Source organism: Lepidochelys kempii, chromosome 7 (assembly GCF_965140285.1).
Source record: "Lepidochelys kempii isolate rLepKem1 chromosome 7, rLepKem1.hap1, whole genome shotgun sequence".
NCBI classification, from domain to species: Eukaryota; Metazoa; Chordata; order Testudines; family Cheloniidae; genus Lepidochelys; species Lepidochelys kempii.
The window spans coordinates 106,069,332-106,088,686 of record NC_136386.1 but is presented as its reverse complement, the minus strand read 5'-3'; the positions used below and the strand labels follow the sequence as shown (position 1 = coordinate 106,088,686).

At 42.2% G+C, this 19,355-nt stretch overlaps 2 protein-coding genes across 5 annotated transcripts in view; both read left to right on the top strand.

The window, feature by feature from the left end:
- LOC140914974 (disintegrin and metalloproteinase domain-containing protein 9) overlaps nt 1-8,222 on the top strand; it is a 43,748-nt gene extending 35,526 nt beyond the window's left edge. For 3 of the 4 annotated variants that reach the window (XM_073354146.1, XM_073354144.1, XM_073354145.1), the window contains 5 exons: nt 101-233; nt 1,966-2,032; nt 3,844-3,896; nt 5,956-6,107; nt 7,583-8,222. In XM_073354146.1, coding sequence (XP_073210247.1) covers nt 101-233; nt 1,966-2,032; nt 3,844-3,896; nt 5,956-6,037 — 335 coding nt within the window. In that variant the 3' untranslated portion in view covers nt 6,038-6,107; nt 7,583-8,222. Of the gene's footprint in view, nt 1-100; nt 234-1,965; nt 2,033-3,843; nt 3,897-5,955; nt 6,108-7,582 lie in introns of those variants that run through there. The other variant, XM_073354147.1, reaches the window with a different exon arrangement.
- A 2,892-nt stretch (nt 8,223-11,114) lies between these two features.
- Nucleotides 11,115-19,355, top strand: PSTK (phosphoseryl-tRNA kinase). The gene is made up of 6 exons (XM_073354143.1): nt 11,115-11,429; nt 14,214-14,505; nt 14,811-15,009; nt 17,405-17,480; nt 18,051-18,144; nt 18,402-19,355. Exons 1-6 carry the CDS (start codon nt 11,214-11,216, stop codon nt 18,599-18,601), a joined length of 1,077 nt encoding a protein of 358 aa, XP_073210244.1. The 5' UTR covers nt 11,115-11,213; the 3' UTR covers nt 18,602-19,355.

The window sequence follows — 19,355 nt, the reverse complement described above, 5'->3', positions numbered from 1 at the left end:
TTAGCATTCTCAACAAGAAGGTTCATATAGCAGCAAAATGTTTGCATAATGAAGTTAAACAAAATGATTAGCTCATGCTGTTTGCATTGCTTTTTTCTAGATACATCACTTAGAGATGGCTTGCTTGTATTTTTCCTGCTTGTGCTTCCAGTGTTGATTGCAGTCGTAATAGCATTTATCAAGAGAGATGCAATAAAGAGAAGGTTTTGCCGGAAAAGTAGAAGACGATACAGGTGTCAAAAATTTATTTTCATCACAACCAATGTCATTCTTGTCACAATAGAGTATTTCATCACTTGATATATCATGTTCTAATGCTACTCAGAGCAGGTCTTAATGTCACCAAGTATTATAAAGCCAGACCCCTGTGATGACTTTGTCTGTACTAGGGCTCCCACCACTTCTACCACCAGTAGAATTGTCCTGGTTTTATCAACAGTAAGAAATAGTTGTCAAAATACCCAGTCTAACCACAGCCTAAAGGGAGAATCTGCCTAAGTATTTATTGATTTTCTCTAGATTTGATGCTCATGATTGGATGATGCAAGATTCACAGGGTAATGAAACGTCATCTCTGTAAATTAAATTAGAAAGAGAGATCTGTAGCTTCTATGTTTTGTCATGTAAGGATGGTATCATGTCTTTCTTTAAGTGCAGCTAGTCACAAATGTACCTCACTATAGCTGTCTGTGTTATAAAATCTTCCAGCTGGGGAAACTCTATCCCCCATTGCTTCTTACTTCTTTAGAATATTAATAAACTAATTCTGGGTTTTGACAGATAAAAAGTACAGATACAGTCCATTTCTTTTCTGGAATAGGTTGGAAAAATTACTACATTTTGAAAAAAGTAAGTATAGGACTGGTGGTAGGATGCACTAAATTAGTTGCAGTGAAGAAGTAAAGGGAGATCATATCAACATTTGAAGGTCTAATTTGAGGGTCTGTTAAAGTTTGAAAAAGGGGGAGTGGATTCAGTGGTATTGTAAATAAGGTGACATTTCATCCTCTGGTCTTTAGGGGAACTTAAAAGTTAATACTGTATTCCATTGTGTTATTGATTAGATCATAGGCATTGCTTCAGATTTGCCATATTTACATCCTCTGAAACTGCTGTTTGGCTGGAGGCAGTTTTCTGTAAGGCTGGGTTACAGTGCAGTGGTTCAGAAAGCCAATGTTAGTTTCGGAAGATGATCTGTACAATGGAAAAAGCTAGAAATTTAGGCTCTGATCCTGTAATTGATAGTGTGTGAGTGGACTGTGCATGTGCAAGGCACCATTTAAATCAGTGTGCAGGCAGACGCATTATCAGGTGCAGTATTGGAACTTCCTTTTTTTTTAATTAATCCTTTTCTGTGAGAAACAAATTATGCAGAAAACCCTAAAACTGTGAAATACATATATATATGAAATCCACACTTGTAAATTCTGTATCTCCAAATAAAGATTAAAAAGAAAAGAAACACTGGGCCAGAAGTTGCCCTAAATTATGTTCATGTAGTTCTACACTTTTGGCCTCCCGGTGCGTTTGTGTTTTTCTCAGGCAGCAAAGTTTGTGGCTATTTAGGAACCTTTTTGTTTTCATTAAACTGTTCAGTTCCTCTCCTCTACTCACTTCTCAAGTATTGTTTTCTAATATATATTGTATTCATTTATTGTCATATTTGTATTAAGTAGCACCTGGAGGCACCCGTGGTACTAAGCTTTATATAAACATACAGTAGGAGATAGTCCCTGCCCTGAAGATCTTACAGACAAAATAGACAATTCAGATAAAGGGTGGTAAGGGAAATAGAGACACAGAGAAGTAAATGACTTGTCCAAGGTCATACAGTGACAGAACCAGACAAAGAACCCTGATCTCCAAACCCCGGATCAGTGCCCTAGCTACTGGGCCATACTGTTCCTTAAATGTAATTAATCTAGATTTATATTAATTTTTCTGATTATGTGAATTTTATTCTAGGGATAACAATACACAGCAACCAAAGCAAAATAATGAACCTAACCAGAATAACGCTATAAATAATCAGGTAAGACAATGTATGATCGTACTCTCTCCTGTTGAATAAATTTCACTGATGACTAAGTTACAGTACTTTAGAAATCATGGTGCATTTTTGGACTTCTGTGTGGTCTGACTTTGTGATATAATAGATTAGAGCCATACGAATATCACAGGGCATTTGAAGGGATTTACACCATTTTACTCAGGATTTAGGCCTATTTTATTATTGTTTAGGTTAGGATGAGAGATTCTACCACCCACTGGCCTCATGATCCTCCATTCAGCAAAGGGAAGCTGGGCAACACTCAGTAGTGCTCTTAGTACTGACCAGAGGTGCTTCCTTCTCACAGGAACTGAACATCAGTCTGCAGAGCTCTTTGCTAGCCCAAATAATGCTGGACCTAAACTGTGATCCACATAGAGCAATTGCCAAGCCAGCCCATAGGTCCATTTCTGGCAAAAATAAATAAGAAATGCTAAGCAAATATGAAGAATTTGCAGAGAAAATGAAAAAAAAGCACTGAAACTTTCATGGATTTTAAAATTAGGGAATAAAGCAAAATACTAGAAGTGTGACCTTGCTAAAGAAACCTCTTTAAAAATAAACTAAATTAATAGGAAAGTATGTTTGGAACACACAGTTTTGTTTTCTCTTTCCCATCTCCCTGGCACACTATCCATTAAAAAAAAAAAAAAAAAAAAAAAAAGCTGGTGTCATTTTGAAATGTTTGTGTTGTTTTATAGTCATGATGTTGAGAACTTGCCCCGAATGCCTTTAAGTTTTGTGTCTGCTGTCTTCAGTGTTTTCCCCAAATCCCTCTCTATTCTTTTCTTTATTCCTGTTTTTTGTCTTTTCTCTCATTCTAATTTCTCTTTCCTTTTTCTGTGTTCAGTTCTCTTGTTATTTAATAGTAAATTGTTTATAGAGCTTTGCAAATATTAACTTTTTACTTCTCATAACACTCCAGTGCAGTATTTAAGTGAGTGTAATCCCATTTTACAAATAGAGAAACTGAGCCATGGAGAAGGTTAAGTAAGTTGCCCAGCATCACTCAGGAAATCTGGGGTAGATGTCAGAATAGAACCCAGATTTCCTGGCTCCCAATCCTGTGGTCACGCCACAGGCCCCTACTCCTCATACTTCTCACACAAAGGCTTTTAATCTCTTCAATTCCATGCTTTTCATTTCCCAGACATCCTTCTGCTGCCCCTTCTGATAATTTTTTCAAAGTGCCTTGGGGATGAGCAGATAATCTGACCCCGACATACATACGTATTTTCCCTGTAGATCAGCATGAAAATGGCAGACTGCCACTTTCTAATGGCAATTGCTACACACTCAGTCATAAAGTAATAGTTTGTAGAGGAGAAAGAAAGTTCTGGAGCTGAAGCACAGTAGATCTGGCTCCTATTCCCAGCAGTGCCACAATCTTTGTGTGAGACCCTGGGCCTCAGTTTTCTCATCTGTATAATAGCGATGATAATGCTTTCCTACCTCACAGGAAATTTGAGAGGTTTGATAAATTATTTGCAAAGTGCTTTGAGATCCTTAGATACTTCTATAGAAATTCAAAGTATTATTAAATGCTAAACTCTTAAAACTGAAAAGGATTTGTCATAATTTTTGAAGTATTTTGTCAAAAAATGGTATTAAGTATTCTGCTATTTTTGACAAATGTATATAGTGTTCTCAGTTAAAGATTTACAATAGTATATTTATAATTTTATTTATTAATAATTAATAATTAGCCACATGTGTTTTTTCAAAGATATGTCTAGTGTTAATGGGTTTTTTGTAACTTCTTTTTATTTCATACTTGTTGCTCTCTTTTCCAGCCTGCAACAACCAATTCTGGAATTTTTACAATATCGCATTTTCCTGCTCCAAGGTTTGTAATTTTAAATTTTTTTACTGTATTTTTTAAAAATGTGTTCATTGCATTATCATCACAAACAAAGGGCGTAAAGCGGCTAGTAAATCCGGCACACTCCTAGCTCTCTTCTCTAGTGGCTTTTGTACAGTGTTTTGTACATTGTAAAATAGGCAATATTTAGTGTTTATATATTTGCAGAGAAGTTTTCAAAAATCTTTTCTTGTCGTCATTCTGAAGTCACACAATGCTATCAAGATGGCCCTATACTAGAGAGACATTTTTCTTCATTAAGAAGCAAATCCAGCCTGCTATCAAGGATGCATAGATAACAGCACCAGTGTTTCTGTTATGCAAGGTGGGGAGCTGATGACATGGGCCCATGTAGGGAATGTGCATCTCCTGGACTGTGCCATGTGTAGCTCCCTGTGAACTTCCTGTAATAGAACACTAAACTGTATTATACTATTCCACTGCTAAGTGGCATTGTTTGTAAAATATCTTATTTAAATAAACCTCGGACCATTGTCAGAGCATTAAAGGATCTTGTGATGAACGTATCTGGTATGTATTAGCAAGCTCTGTAGTCAGTCCATATCTAGTACAGGAACATGACACTTTCTGCATAGCAAAATAGAGACTGGAATGTTCAAAAGATAACCTGACCCAAGGATCCTCACAGGGGAAAGAGAACACGCTGCAGAGGTTACTCAAGCCATTGGAGTGGCTGCTGAACTTTTCTGTGGCCTGGAGGGAAAGTGGGAAGGATTCCTGCCCACTGTGCATCTGGTATGTGCCCAGCCCAGCTACCTGGGCCATCCTACTCGTATTTCCATTAGCCTAATTCTCTGAGTGGTCTTAAATGACTGACTCATCACATCAATGCATTCTTTCGCAGTCTGGGTAGCTACAAAACACTTCTGTTACTGACTCTTATTCCTTAATACCTTACTGTGTTATAGCCGTCCTCGAGGATACGTCATCAAAGAACTGTCATCCAGAGTTTTCTGTAATTGTGGGAATTGTTTGCTCAACACTAAATGCATGTGGATGTACAAATTCCCTTGCAAGTTGTAATTTATTTAAATGCCTTACAAACCAAACTAGAGGCTGCAGACTGATTATTGTGGTAGGTGTCTGATATTAGCCTTATGAAAGATGAAATCATATGCAGCCACCTCAGCATTCAAAAGAAGTGCAAAAATAAACAGAGTTCTTGAGAAAAAAAATGAGCAACTGTTTTTAAAAAGCATTTGAGGTAATATTGTAGGGGGCGGGAATGCTGAAGCAGTACTGTTTAAAAACCTCTCAAAACAGTTCCTCTTCCATCTTTACATATCAGTATATTAATATCTTCATTGGTGCTAAATGCTTTTTACTGGTTTCTACAGTAGAGAATTATGAAATATTGTTGTATCTTCAGCCTTATATCAGTCACAAATGCTGCCATTGACAACCTCTTCGGAATGAGAATGTACATGGCTGCATCATTGTGGAGAAAAATGTACCATCAAATTTTCTGAAATTTCCAGTAGAAAGTTGGTCCTGAAATAACACACAATTCCAGAAAAGAAAACGTTAATAACTACAATGTGGGGCCTGCTTCCACTGAAGTTAATAAAAGAATTGGTTCCATATCTAAGCTCAAGATACTCCAGCTTTTTGGATTATTATCACTTATAGCAGACAAAGTGTACTTAGTACTTCAGAAACCAAGATGCAATCAAAGACCTTAGGTCTGAAGTATTTCTCTGTGCCTATGTTACAACTCTTATCTTTTGTTTGTCTTTTCTATTTAGATGGTAAGCTTTTCAGGGAAGAGACTGTCTCTTATTATGTGTATGTGCAGTGTCTAGCACAATGGGGCTGCGATCTCACAAAGCCTGTTAAGTGCTACCATAATATTAATAGTAAATAATTACTAACATTAAAAATATTTTAAAATGGGAGATTCAACACCTTTGTAACAGGCACTTGAGAAATAACATGGATAGGTAGATTTCCTGATACTAATGATCTTTCTCAGCTCCTGAAATATGGTATCAAACATGCACTAAAAGTATTTTTCACTCTTTAGGCAGCCAATACAAAATCAGTTTCCTGCAGCTCCTTCAAGATCTCATCAGCGACCACCTGTCCCGCCCAGACCTGTTGTCTGAAAGCCATTTTTAGGAGTCCTCACAAATTCAGACAAATGCCTTGAGTAAACTGAAAGAAAATGTGGCAAAGGTAAATTAATGACGTATTTTAGAATTGTTATTTTTTTCTTTGTTATATGAAAGTCTCAATCTTGCAGTCCTAGGAGTCAGAACTACCTTTGAAACATAATAGACTGTTTCATCAGAAAAGGCATGATGCTGAGGGGAGATGAACACCTACCATTCAACTTCAGTGGAAGTTACAGGTGCCCAGCTCCACCCAGGCCTTTTTTATCAGAAGGCATAAGAGCCCAACTCTTACCTATAATATGTACAAATAATCATCTCTTCCACAACCTAGACTTTGAGGCACAGCACAAAACTAGCAGCCAGGGAGAAGGGGAGTTTAAGATGGATTTAACTCACCTTCCTAATCCTAAGCCTCTCTGAGGCTCTTGTGTAACTCAGGCAGCTCTGGAGGCCTAAGTTACAACTTCATTGGGCTGTCTGGTGGGAAGCGGCACTGCCTAGCATCTCTGCAGGACCACTGTGCTGGAGCCCTACCTCACCACTCTTTTATGCTAGGGTCTGTGAAGAGATCCTTGGGAGGCAGCATTACGGCTGTCTTCTGAGTGCCTCAGAACCAAGGCTTTTAGGGCTCTTTTATGCCACTTCAGTCCTTTTACACAATGTCCTGGGGCTGGAGCAGTGGTGATACTTATTAGCAATATTACATTTAAACTCAACTATTACAAATAAACAAAAGAATTCTGGTGAAGAGAATATGGGTATAAATAATGAATGTAGCCTCAGCAATAATTTTTACTTTATTACACATATCCTTGTGTACTACCTTATTTACTATACATTTCAGGAAAAAGACTAGCTGCTTAACTACATATTAAATGTTTACTGGTAATTACAATCTGAGATTTCTAGGAATACATCAGCTCTGAAATGAACACATTATAGTCTTGTAGTTCTAAATGTGACACTATCAGCAAGGAGTTTTAATTTAAAAGAAAATAACTAAAATTGCACAGAGTTTGGCAAAATGGACAACTAATGGAATGAGGGCATGGCGAATCATTACATATATCCAGGGTGAAAACACAGTGGAAAAAGAGAAAATGTTAAAGGTGATTCAAAGTGATAGGAATGATAAAATAAAATTAACCAAAGGACACTTCAGGCTAAATATCAGGAAGATTTCCCAGTTGTGGGCCATATCCCTCCCTCCTGAGTCTGTGTGAGACACCTAAGGTGAAGGAAAGCTCCGTAAGAACTGAGTTTGTTCTGTTCTTCTCAGAGGAATTTCCAATAAGGCTGATGGGGAAACAATGTACATTTCTCTGATCCCTTTCCCCTCCCAACATGGATCTCACTGCTACCTGAGCTGCTTTCTGTGCTCACTCACGCCTCCCTAGGGAAGGGAGCACTATAGCAAAGACATTCTTTCACATAGAATGGTGAGATCTATGACTGTTGGGCCAGCTTCATGTGTGAATCTTGGGGGCATAAACTAACATCCTAAAATCTATTAACTTATGGATTTGTCTCCCAAAGGAACAGTGGAAACCCCTTTATTGTCATTTTACAATTGAACCAGACAATGAAACAGAAAATATACTGTAGAAAAACAAAACTCAGCACTGACAAGGAGATGGATTAGATGACCTAAGTCTCTTCCATTTGTAATTTCTCAGTCTGTGGAAGGCAACCATTATTTTTAGTTATATTAAATGTGTGCCCATTGTTAACCTATTGCTTATTGTTTTAATAATAATAGTATGACATGCTGGCAGTATCTTAGTACAACTTGTTAATGTTAGCATATTTAATAGTACCTTTATTTTTTGAATATAAGAAATATAAAAGTTGTCAATTTTGTACTCTAGTAGTGTATATACATCAGGAATCAGTAAATCATTTGCACTGGTACTTCTGATACGGAAAAAAATGTTTACTGAAAACTAGCATTGTAATTTATTTCAAACTAAGTCTGGATAAAAACTGATGGTTTATACCTATATTGGTTGTAATAGCATTCACACATCTAATTTATTATGGAAATACTATCCAGTGTTTCAAGGAGCATTTTGTTATTCCCACCTTGTTAAGTGAATTGACTCAAGCAATAGAGTCAGAGTGTATCTCTTAGAATTTCAGTAACCTCCATATTAAACAAAAATAAAAATGTATCCTATTATCCATGTACATTAATAAAATAGTGTATGAAGTAAAATAGAAGTATACTTTTAAAATCACAGAAGGAAATGTTTGTTCTTGGTTTTGTTTTAAAAGTATTAAAGTTCTGTGAAAGTGTGTTTTTTCTGTCAAAATACCTAGGGATGCACATTTTGCATGGATAAAATCACTATATATGGGCTCCAACCAAAATCCTTCACCCAAAGACTACAAATGTATTGTTCAAGATACTCTGTGGTACTGACAGAAGAATTTTTCTCTATAGCATCTTATTTTAAGTGCTTGAGTATTGTAAATCAATACTTGTGAAACATGTAACATTAAAAAGTAAAAATATTTACATATCTATAATTTTCTGAGTATATGTAGGTACGTTTTTTTTTACAATGGGCAAATATATTCTAATTGCAACAACTTCTGGAAAATGAATTAATGGTAAGATAATTTATTTAAGAGCATTTGTTTGAAAATATGTCTCCAAGATATATAATAATATTTCACAGAATTTTTTTTTTTTTTTTTTACTGAAGTGGTTAAGAAAAAGGTGCAGTAGGGGGACCACTACTGCCATCTACCTGTGGTAATTCACAAATGAAATAAATGACTTTGGTATTAATCCACTTAATTTAGGAGATTTTCTATGTCCTAATAAGGAGAGGATGGAAACTACTCAAAATAGTTAAATCCCAAGCAGACTGCAAAGAGCTACAAAAGGATCTCTCAAAACTGGGTGACTGGGCAACAAAATGGCAGATGAAATTCAGTGCTGATAAATGCAAAGTAATGCACATTGGAAAACATAAAATTATGGTGTCTAAATTAGCTGTTACCACTCAAGAAAGATCTTGGAGTCATTTTGGATAGTTCTCTGAAACCATCTACTCAATGTGCTGCAGCAGTCAAAAAGGCAAACAGAATGTTGGGAATCGTTAAGAAAGGGATAGGCAATAAGATATAGAAGCAATATATTTTCTATAAATCCATGCTATGCCCACATCTTGAATACTGCGTGCAGATGTGGTAGCCCCATTTTGAAAAAGATATATTGGAATTGGAAAAGGTTCAGAAAAGGGCAACAAAAATTATTAGTAAAAAGAAAAGGAAAACTTGTGGCACCTTAGAGACTAACAAATTTATCTGAGCATAAGCTTTCGTGAGCTACAGCTCACTTCATCGGATGTAGCTCACGAAAGCTTATGCTCAAATAAATTTGCTAGTCTCTAAGGTGCCACAAGTCCTCCTTTTCTTTTTGTGGATACAGACTAACACGGCTGCTACTCTGAAACCTGTCAAAAATGATTAGGGGTATGGAATGGCTTCCATGTGAGGAAAGCTGAATAATACTGGGACTTTTCAGCTTGGAAAAGAGGCAACTAAGGGGGGATATGATTGAGGTCTATAAAATCATGACTGGTGCTGAGAAAGTAAATAAGGAAGTGTTGTTTACTCCTCCTCATAACACAAGAACTAAAGATCACCAAATGAAATTAATAGGCAGCAGGTTTAAAACAAACAAAAGGAAGTATTTTTTCACACAACACACAGTCAACCTGTGGAACTCTTTGTCAGAGGATCTTGTGAAGGCCAAGACTATAACAGGGCTAAAAAAAGAACTAGATAAATTCATGGAGGATAGGTCCATCAATGGCTATTACCCAGGATGGCCAGGGATGGCGCTCCTACCCTCTCTTTGTCAGAAGCTTGGAATCAGCAACAGAGGATGGATCACTTTATGATTACCTGTTCTGTTCATTCCCTCTGGGGCACCTGGCACTGGCCACTGTCGGAAGCCAGGATACTGGGCTAGATGGACCTTTGGGATGACCCAATGTGGCCATACTTTTGTTAACTTCAGTCAAGTTCTAATGTAAACTAGAATACGCCTAAAAACATTTAACTCATTTTTTTGGAGACTGACTAGATCTCAGGTTTTAAAAACATGTGGACAATAATTTCACCACTTATACTATCCGTGAAAATACTGTACTTGGTATTTTGTAGACATAGTAACATTATATGCATCTATTCATTGTAGAGGCCACATAGTGAGTCAATCTGACTAAGCAGAGGAGGGCAGTTAGGTCTGGTCACTTCTGATTTTGGCTCTGCAGACATTTTGGGATCTTAACCAAGGGCCCAGATCCTGCAAGCTAACCCGACTAACGCAGTCCCCTATCCCCACAGTTTCACCCACACGAGTGGAGCTCCATGTCTGTGCAGGGCTCCATCAACACAGCTAAGTTTGCGGGCTCGGGATCCATGTCAGGTAAGGCAAAACCTGCTCTCAGTCTGATAAGTAGCCTCATTCACTTCAGGAAGACTACAAAGGTCAATCCGTAATGTGGATCTCTCTGTACTTGGTTTCCACCCCCTTTGGCTCACCATAGCGGTTTCACCAGGGTGTTCTGAGAAGCAGTGTGAGACGTAAAGTGCTGGGGAAGCACTGAAAGGTTTGCCAGGAAGCTCCCATTGCACGGCAAGGGCTATTTTCGCCTCCAGCTGCACAAACCAAGGAGACCGATCGATGGAAAGGAGACCTTCATACAGCTGAAAAATCCAACAGCGGCCGGGTCTGGGAGATGGGGCAGCCCGCGAGGCCAGGCTGGGCCACCTGCCGGCAGGGCAGCCGCTTCCCCACTGGGCCCCTGCAGCCCCGAGACTCCCCCCAAGCGCCCCCCAGGCGGGGGCGTTTCACCCCCGTTCTTCCCCACGGCCTTGAACGGGGAGCAGAGGGACGAGAACCCCGCACAGGCGCAGCGGCCTCCCGAATGTCTGCGCGGGCATGACGATGGGCCCAACGCCGGCCCATGGGATGGGAAACTGGCGACACTGCGCGTGCGCATCTAGGCAACACACTTGCAAGCGCGCATGCGTGTTTTTGAAAGGGCGGCATGCCAGGCGCTGACAACGGCACGCGCAAGGGGCCGCGCGCCACTCCGAGTCTTCGCCTCCCGACACGGAGCCGCTCGCTGTCAGTTGCCCCGCCCCGATGGAGGCTGCCGGGACCCGGCGGCTGGGCGTGTGCATCTTGTGCGGGCTGCCGGCAGCGGGCAAGTCCACTCTGGCGCGGGCGCTGAAACACAGCCTGCAACGCCGCGGGGATCCAGGCTGCGACTGCGCCCTCCTGACCTACGATGACCTCATTCCGCAGGAGGCCTTCAGCCAACCAGAGACAGAAGTGGGGCTCGTAGAACAACACCCATTGGTCAGTACAGATTTTGCCCTTCCTATTGGTTAGCGTAGATTGACCTCCCCTTTATTGGCCAGCGCTGCTCTGCGCAGCCCTGGAACCTTTTCAGTGCTAACTGCGCTGGCCGCGGGCAGTTGCCTGCCACGCCCCTCCTCGGGCTTGAGCGAGTGGCGGCACGTGCGCTGGCCTTGCTCCACTCAGGGCGGGCTGTGTCCCAGGCACTGCCCCTCCCCACTGCTGAGGGCGGAGCTGACCCGCCCCTCCCCAGTGTGAGGGCAGAGCTGACCCCGCCTCGTGGCCGGGCACTGCCCCCCCCCCAGTGCTGAGGGCGGAGCTGACCCGCCCCCCCAGTGCTGAGGGCGGAGCTGACCCGCCCCCCCAGTGCTGAGGGCGGAGCTGACCCGCCCCCCCAGTGCTGAGGGCGGAGCTGACCCCGCCTCGTGGCCGGGCACTGCCCCTCCCCAGTGCTGAGGGCAGAGCTGACCCCACCGTGGCCGGGCACTGCCCCCCCCAGTGCTGAGGGCGGAGCTGACCCCGCCTCGTGACCGGGTACTGCCCCCCCAGTGCTGAGGGCGGAGCTGACCCCGCCTCGTGACCGGGCACTGCCCCCCCCAGTGTTGAGGGCGGAGCTGACCCCCCCCCAGTGCTGAGGGCAGAGCTGACCCCGCCTCGTGACCGGGCACTGCCCCCCCCCCCCCCAGTGCTGAGGGCGGAGCTGACCCGCCCCCCCAGTGCTGAGGGCAGAGCTGACCCCGCCTCGTGGCCGGGCACTGCCCGCCCCCCAGTGCTGAGGGCGGAGCTGCCCCCCCCCAGTGCTGAGGGCGGAGCTGACCCCGCCTCGTGACCGGGCACTACCCTTCCCCAGTGCTGAGGGCGGAGCTGACCCGCCCCTCCCCAGTGCTGAGGGCGGAGCTGACCCCGCCTCGTGGCCGGGCACTGCCCCTCCCCAGTGCTGAGGGCGGAGCTGACCCCCCCCTCCCCAGTGCTGAGGGCGGAGCTGACCCCACCGTGGCCGGGCACTACCCTTCCCCAGTGCTGAGGGCGGAGCTGACCCGCCCCTCCCCAGTGCTGAGGGCGGAGCTGACCCCGCCTCGTGGCCGGGCACTGCCCCTCCCCAGTGCTGAGGGCGGAGCTGACCCGCCCCTCCCCAGTGCTGAGGGCGGAGCTGACCCCGCCTCGTGGCCGGGCACTGCCCCCCCCCAGTGCTGAGGGCGGAGCTGACCCTCCCCTCCCCAGTGCTGAGGGCGGAGCTGACCCCACCGTGGCCGGGCACTACCCTTCCCCAGTGCTGAGGGCGGAGCTGACCCGCCCCTCCCCAGTGCTGAGGGCGGAGCTGACCCCGCCTCGTGACCGGGCACTGCCCCCCCCCAGTGCTGAGGGCGGAGCTGACCCCCCCCCTCCCCAGTGCTGAGGGCGGAGCTGACCCCACCGTGGCCGGGCACTACCCTTCCCCAGTGCTGAGGGCGGAGCTGACCCGCCCCTCCCCAGTGCTGAGGGCAGGGTTGCCTCCCTATATGGTCCCTCCTCGTCTTCCCCCAAATGCAGACTGTATCCCAGGGACTGCTCCTTCTGTACTGTCTAAGGCAGTGTTATTTTCAACCCACAAGTGCCACTTTGTGGGCACTCCCCCTCTTCTTCCTCAGAAGGCCACTTGTTCTTCCTGATACCTCTGAGCTCAACGTGGGTGACACACGCACGAGGCCATTGTGTCTGTTCCCATCCCACAGCTGAGCCTGGGAATTTCTGCCTCAACTAGGGGGGGTTTCTTCTGGGGAAAGCTAGTGGGGAAGGTGACCCAACGGCAGAGCTTTAAAAGTGGTCCTACCCTCCCCCAGCAAAGGCCAAATCCTGAGAGAGGCCGAGCATATGCAATTTATGTTGAGATCAAAGGACATTGTGAGCACGTGGCACAGGCCCTGCAGCCCAATACCATCTCTTTGTTCAGCTCTTCACTTCTGACCATTTCTCGCATTTCCACTCTGTTTTGCCTCTCTTTCTGCCTTTCCCTGCAGAGTACACCCAGACCCCAACTGCTATGGGAGGGGACGATAATCAATTACTTTAGACACAGAGGGACCACAATTGTCCCTGCCTAGCAGCTCTCATTTTAGCTAAGTGTTTATTTCCTAAACACAAGAGCAAAGAAATTCAGTGGTAATGTCAAAATTCTACCCAAACCTCACTCTGGAGTCTAAATATTGAGGTATGAGCCAGTGTTAAATCTGCTGCCATATGTTAATAATGAGTGAATTAAAGACAGCAACAAGAGGCCTCCTTCCTTTGAAGTACATGAAAATGTTGCCATGTAGGTATGGTCCCAAGTTCTCTGGCTGAAGAGCTTGTATCCAAACTGAAATAGATATAACACCTGACAACTGCACACCGTTCAAGCACAAAGACATAAAAATGTGTGAGGCGATCAACCTTTGGGCATTGATTCAGCAATGCAATTAAGCACATGCTTAAATCATTATTAAGCAAACACATGTTAGCATATGCCTGATGTTAAACATGTGTTTAACATGTTGAACATGCCTGATATTAAACATGTGCTAAATAAGGGCTTTTGCCACAAAGGTGGCCATCGGGGAGGAAAAGTGATAGACTTATATGGAATTGGAAGGCTATGGTGTGGGTAGTAGGCAGCATGAAAGAAAGTGGAAGGCTGAAGAAGAAAGGAGTCACAAGAACCGTCATAAGGGAGAACTGGAAGGAACATGAGAAGCGTAGGGGGCGGGAGTTAGTATTTGTTAAATTAAACGTTAATATTAAATGTGAAATACTTTGTTTTTTTCATAGCTGTCTTGCTGGAAATTGTACCGACATGAACTGTTAAAGTACCTTGAACACTTCTTACATGCTCTTATTAATGGAGATCATTTATGTGCTCCAACAAACAGAACTGAAGCAACATGGAAAAGTTTTGTTTCCTGTTTCAAAGAACAAGGATTAATATCTTCAGAAATACATGATGCCAAATCTTGTCATTACGTAATAAATACGACCACTTCCAGACCATTGTATTTTGTTTTGGATGACAACTTTTATTATCAAAGCATGAGATATGAAGTGTACCAGCTAGCTCGCAAATGTAATTTTTTTTGTCCTTTACATGCATTAATTCCAGGTTTTATAGCAAAATAATTATTCTGCAGATTCAGTGAACTTTAACTGCTTAGTCCATTTTGGAAGTTATTTAATGGTAAAATAAATTTTAAATTGCTAAAATATTTAAAAATAAAGCACAAGCTCGGACTAGTTTCTCTGCCTTATAGGCAACTTCTAGTTTAGGTAAAATTTTTCTATTTCTCACACACATAGTTTTCAGAAAGCATTACTTTAGCAGTTTAAAATTACTATTTTCTTCAAAGCAAATATTTTGTGAAATTCTTTTAGATTCACTGGGCTTCTGCCAGTTATTTTTAGACTGTCCACTTGAGTCCTGTTTACAGAGGAATTGTCTGAGAAGTCAGCCATTACCTGATGAGACCATATGTCTAATGGCAAGAAAAATAGAAGTACCAAATCCTGAGAAAAACACGTGGGAACAAAATAGCCTAATTCTGAAAAGTGTCGAATGCACTTCAGAAGATAAGTATGTTGTGATATTAAAGTTCTCCTTTATATACTTTGCTTTCATAGAGAGGCAAATAGCAATTTTCATGCACTACGTATGTGCAGTATGTTGTACACACTCTGTAGAGCTATTTCTGGAAGCCAGGGAATTAATATAAATGCACATAGAAAATATTTTAAAACTTGAGCCAATAGTGGTTCTACAGCAGGCTTAAAAGGATGCTTGTGCCTATTTTTAACAAGGTTCTACACATGCATGCAAAAAATGCTTCTGCACAGTCTTCTTAAGCTTTGTTTTTGTTTATATTTTTGGGAAAACAGCTTTCTAATGAAGATGCTAAAACGCCTTTATTAAGAGCACAGCTAGATTTTAATATTTTTAAAACAATTGTAATTCTCTGCAGATTTCTACAGTGGGGATAGTGTTACAAACAAAAGTGAAAGGAATAAGATGGTGTCCTTTTCCTTACAAAATTATTCATGTTAATTGATTCTTATTAATTTTCCCAAATCACAATCCTTTAAGATATTTTTTCTCCACAAAGCTCTGGACAGACACTGATGGCGCCATAGTTGAGGTCATGTTGAGATTTTCAGTTGAAACAGGGTTTCAATCTCTTTTTTGGGGATGAAAAGCAATGATCATCATAACCAAAATTACATAACTTCTTATTGTGGTTAGGGCCCTACCAACTTCACAGTCCATTTTGGTCAATTTCATGGTCATGGGATTTTAAAAATTGTAAATTTCATGATTTCAGCTATTTAAATCTGAAATTTCAGGGTGTTGTACTTGTAGGGATCCTGACCCAAAAGGGAGTTTTGATTAGGTTGCAATGTTAAGTAGGGGGGATTGCAGTACTGCTACCCTTACTTCTGCACTGCTGCTGCTGGAGGTGCTGCCTTCAGAGAAGGGCAGCTGAAGAGCAGCCCAGCTCTGAAGGCAGAGCCACTGCCAGCACAGAAGTAAGGGTGGCATGGTATGGTATTGCCACCCATGTGGGCGTCGGGTATCGTACGCAGGGGGAGGCTGTGCCTCCCACAACAGCCCACGCTCTGCCCCCAGATCCCCTCCCCACACTCTGCCCTGACCCTGGCTGGCTGGGGCTGGCCGGCCTATTTCCCACAGGGACTCGGGGCAGCTGGCGCTGGGGCCACGCTACCTACCTGGCCCAGGGCTGGGGGTGCTTTGGCTGAGCTGCCAGGCCACTCAGGGCTGGGGGTGGCCAGCTGGGGCTGGGAGCGGCCACCTGGGGCACCAGGGCTGAGGGCACTGTGGCTGCACCACCTGGGGCTCTGGGCTCCTGTGGGGGAGGGGGCAGACAGGGAGGAGGAAAAGAGGGGGCTCAGGCACAAGGCGAGGGGCCGAGGGCTAGCCTCCCCCAATGGCCGGGTCATCTGCTGCCCATGGCCTCCCTTACTTCTGTGCTGCTGCTGGCGGGGCGCTGCCTTTGGAGCTGGGCACCTGGCCAACAGCTGCTGCTCTCCAGCTCCCCAGCTCTGAAGGCAGCGCAGACAGAAGGGTGGCAGTTCCACAACTCTCCTAAAATGACCTGTGGCCTCCCTGCAGCAACTCCCTGTTGAGTCAGGACCCCCAATTTGAGAAACGCTGGTCTCCCCTGTGAAATCTGTAGAGTGTAGGATAAAAGCACACAAAAGACCAGATTTCACGGTGGGAGACCAGATTTCATGGTCCATGACACGTTTTTCATGGCTGTGAATTTGGTAGGGCCCTAATTATGGTACAGATTTGTGACTGACCTTGCCAACACTTATGCATGTGAATAAATGTATCCATGTGAGAAGTTTCACTGAAGTCAAATAAAGTTAAACACTTGAAACTTTAGATAGATATAGATTTAAACAATATCTCTTGGATAGGATCATTTACATAGATATAAAGAACAAAGATATTATCTCAACTAATCATAAATTATTTATTCCAGAAAATTTTATAAAATAAAATGTCAAAAACTGACGTACAACTTTAAGTATCAAAACCTGATTTATACAATTTAATATGTCAAAACCTCTTTACCCTGGCAAATTATACAATTCATTGTGTGCATTTTGAAAAAGTTTGTAAGTCAGTATTTTGGGCTAGAGTTAAGACTGTTGTTAGGAATAAGTATGGTGAGTTTTCAAATGTCAGTACTGCCATTAACTGAATTTTGGAACTGTAATAGTAATAACATATTTATGTAATTTACTTTAAGTGATAGTTGTGATAGTTTCCATAATTTGTAATGTGTATTTTTTGTTGTTGTGATGTTCTTCTTGCCCCCTTGTCTTGTCTAAGATTTACATTATTTACTTTGCAACCTTAACTGAGAATCAGCTGTTTGGGTTTTTTGTGCCATTATATGTTGATTTTACAAAATGAGAGAAAAGGTGTCAATAACATTGTTTTTTAGTTTGCAGGTGATTAATTTGTTGGTTACTGCTTTGGAAAATCCAGTGAAACAAATTGAGGAAAATACTGAGCAAAAGGTAGTACTAATTGTCTTTAAACAAATACCCTCCTGCAGATTATATTGAAAGACTTAATTGCACATTTTTAGTTATGCTGTTCACCTTGGTGTCTAAAAATGAGAAATTCCCTCCACAGTTCTTGCTTGCAAAAGCACAGAGGAAAAAGACTGTGTACAGAATGAGTTTTCGCTATGAAAAATAGTGACTGTGCCACAAATTCTTAATTAAGTCATCTGGACTGCATTTTAACAAGCTTTGAATATGTTCTACAGTAGTTAAGATAATGCCTCCCACAACTGACTGACTGCATTGGGAGGGAAATCGTATGCTGTCCCCCTTAAAGGGGTGGTACAGATAGTTGTACCGGGGAAAAGCAGAGACACGCCATGAGGTAATGCCATGGTGCATTTTCCATGCTACTCCCAACACAAAACTGTGGCTAAATGCTGTAATCTGCCCCTGAATCATGAATACTTACTTACATACAGTAGGAGAGGGACACACAGAAGCGGGTGAAATTCTAAAGAAACTGAACATTTTTGGATGCATTTCTACTCTTAAATATAACTTTCTCTTGATCTTGGATAGGAAACAGACAGAGCCATTTGTGCAGCTAGTATTCTCCACCAAGCTGATCAGGCTTTCAGACGAATTGTCTCTCAAACAATGAAGGATGTGAAAGGTATGCATGGCATATTCTAACTGTCATTCTCCACGGGTATATAGCTCAACTGGTAACTAACATAAGGCTGAAACTGTGAAATACCCGTACACTGAAATAGTATAAGATTAGACCCTAGGGTCCTGCAAGTAAAACTCGTGTGAAACTTTATTCTCATGAGAAGTCCCACTAAAGTTAGTGTTCACAGGACCCAGGCCTAGTTCTTTGAAACTTAGCAGGCATGTGAAGATAAAACTATAGTTTTATTTTTCTTTTAGATAAAAATATTCTTCCAAGTGAGATGAAGATTCTGGCAGAAGAACTTAATAAGCTTAAAGCAGAGTTTTTGGAAGATTTACGACAAGGGAATCATCAAAAAAATCAATTTTGTCTGCCAAGCGGTGAATTTGTTACAAATGTCATTACTTCATTCCAACAAGTGACTGACAATGTAGCGATGAGGGGTTTTTTTAAATGAGCACACTGTGTTTTCAGTGTAAGGAATGCCAGAAACGTGATAGTGTTTGCCGTCTGCTGAATAAGTTATCTGAGGAAGCCACTGCTGCCATGTGTGAAGGTTGATGTTAATTTATAAATTCATTTCTGTCACAATGTTATGAAACCAAAAAAACATTAACAACTCAGGTGTTTCATTTTTAAGACCAGGCCAACAATAGGAAGAAATGAGTTTTGAAGATGAAAGAGATTTTGGAGCTGTAGTCCCCTGAATTCTAATCTGTGTCTCTTAAAACATCTTTAGTGCAAATCTTTGAACTCCTTCCGTGGCTCCTCCATCCTTAATGTTCTTCGTCCTTGCTTCTGTATTTCCTAGATTTTCCATGTATCCATCTCTCTGTTCCTTTCTCATCTCATATTATCCCAGTTTTTCTTTTTTTCAATGTCACTTACCCTTTTTCCATAGAACAAATAATAGAAGCTCAAATCTTCCTCCCAATCCTTTGTTCTTCCAAAGTATTTATAGCTAGGCAACAATGATGTACATAAGTAGAAAAGATCTGGTCTCAAATGTTGTTTGCGCTCAGTAATTAACATCGTCCTATATTATCAAAGTCATCGTTCCTATTGGGACCGTCATCATCCTGCATAATAATAGCGTGAATCATAGCATCTGTAAAAAATTATAGGAAATTATAAATTGTCTTATTTAATAGTCAGTACACACAGTATTACATTAACTGTATGATGCTAGGTAATATTAATAAAGAGATTGT

Bases quoted from the DNA above. Each gene is read 5' to 3' on its own strand.
- PSTK (XM_073354143.1), top strand. From the start codon at position 11,214: ATGGAGGCTGCCGGGACCCGGCGGCTGGGCGTGTGCATCTTGTGCGGG. The intron at 11,430-14,213 runs GTCAGTACAGAT...TTTTTTTCATAG, and splicing joins TCGTAGAACAACACCCATTG to CTGTCTTGCTGGAAATTGTA. The intron at 15,010-17,404 runs GTATGTTGTGAT...ATTGTTTTTTAG, and splicing joins GAATGCACTTCAGAAGATAA to TTTGCAGGTGATTAATTTGT.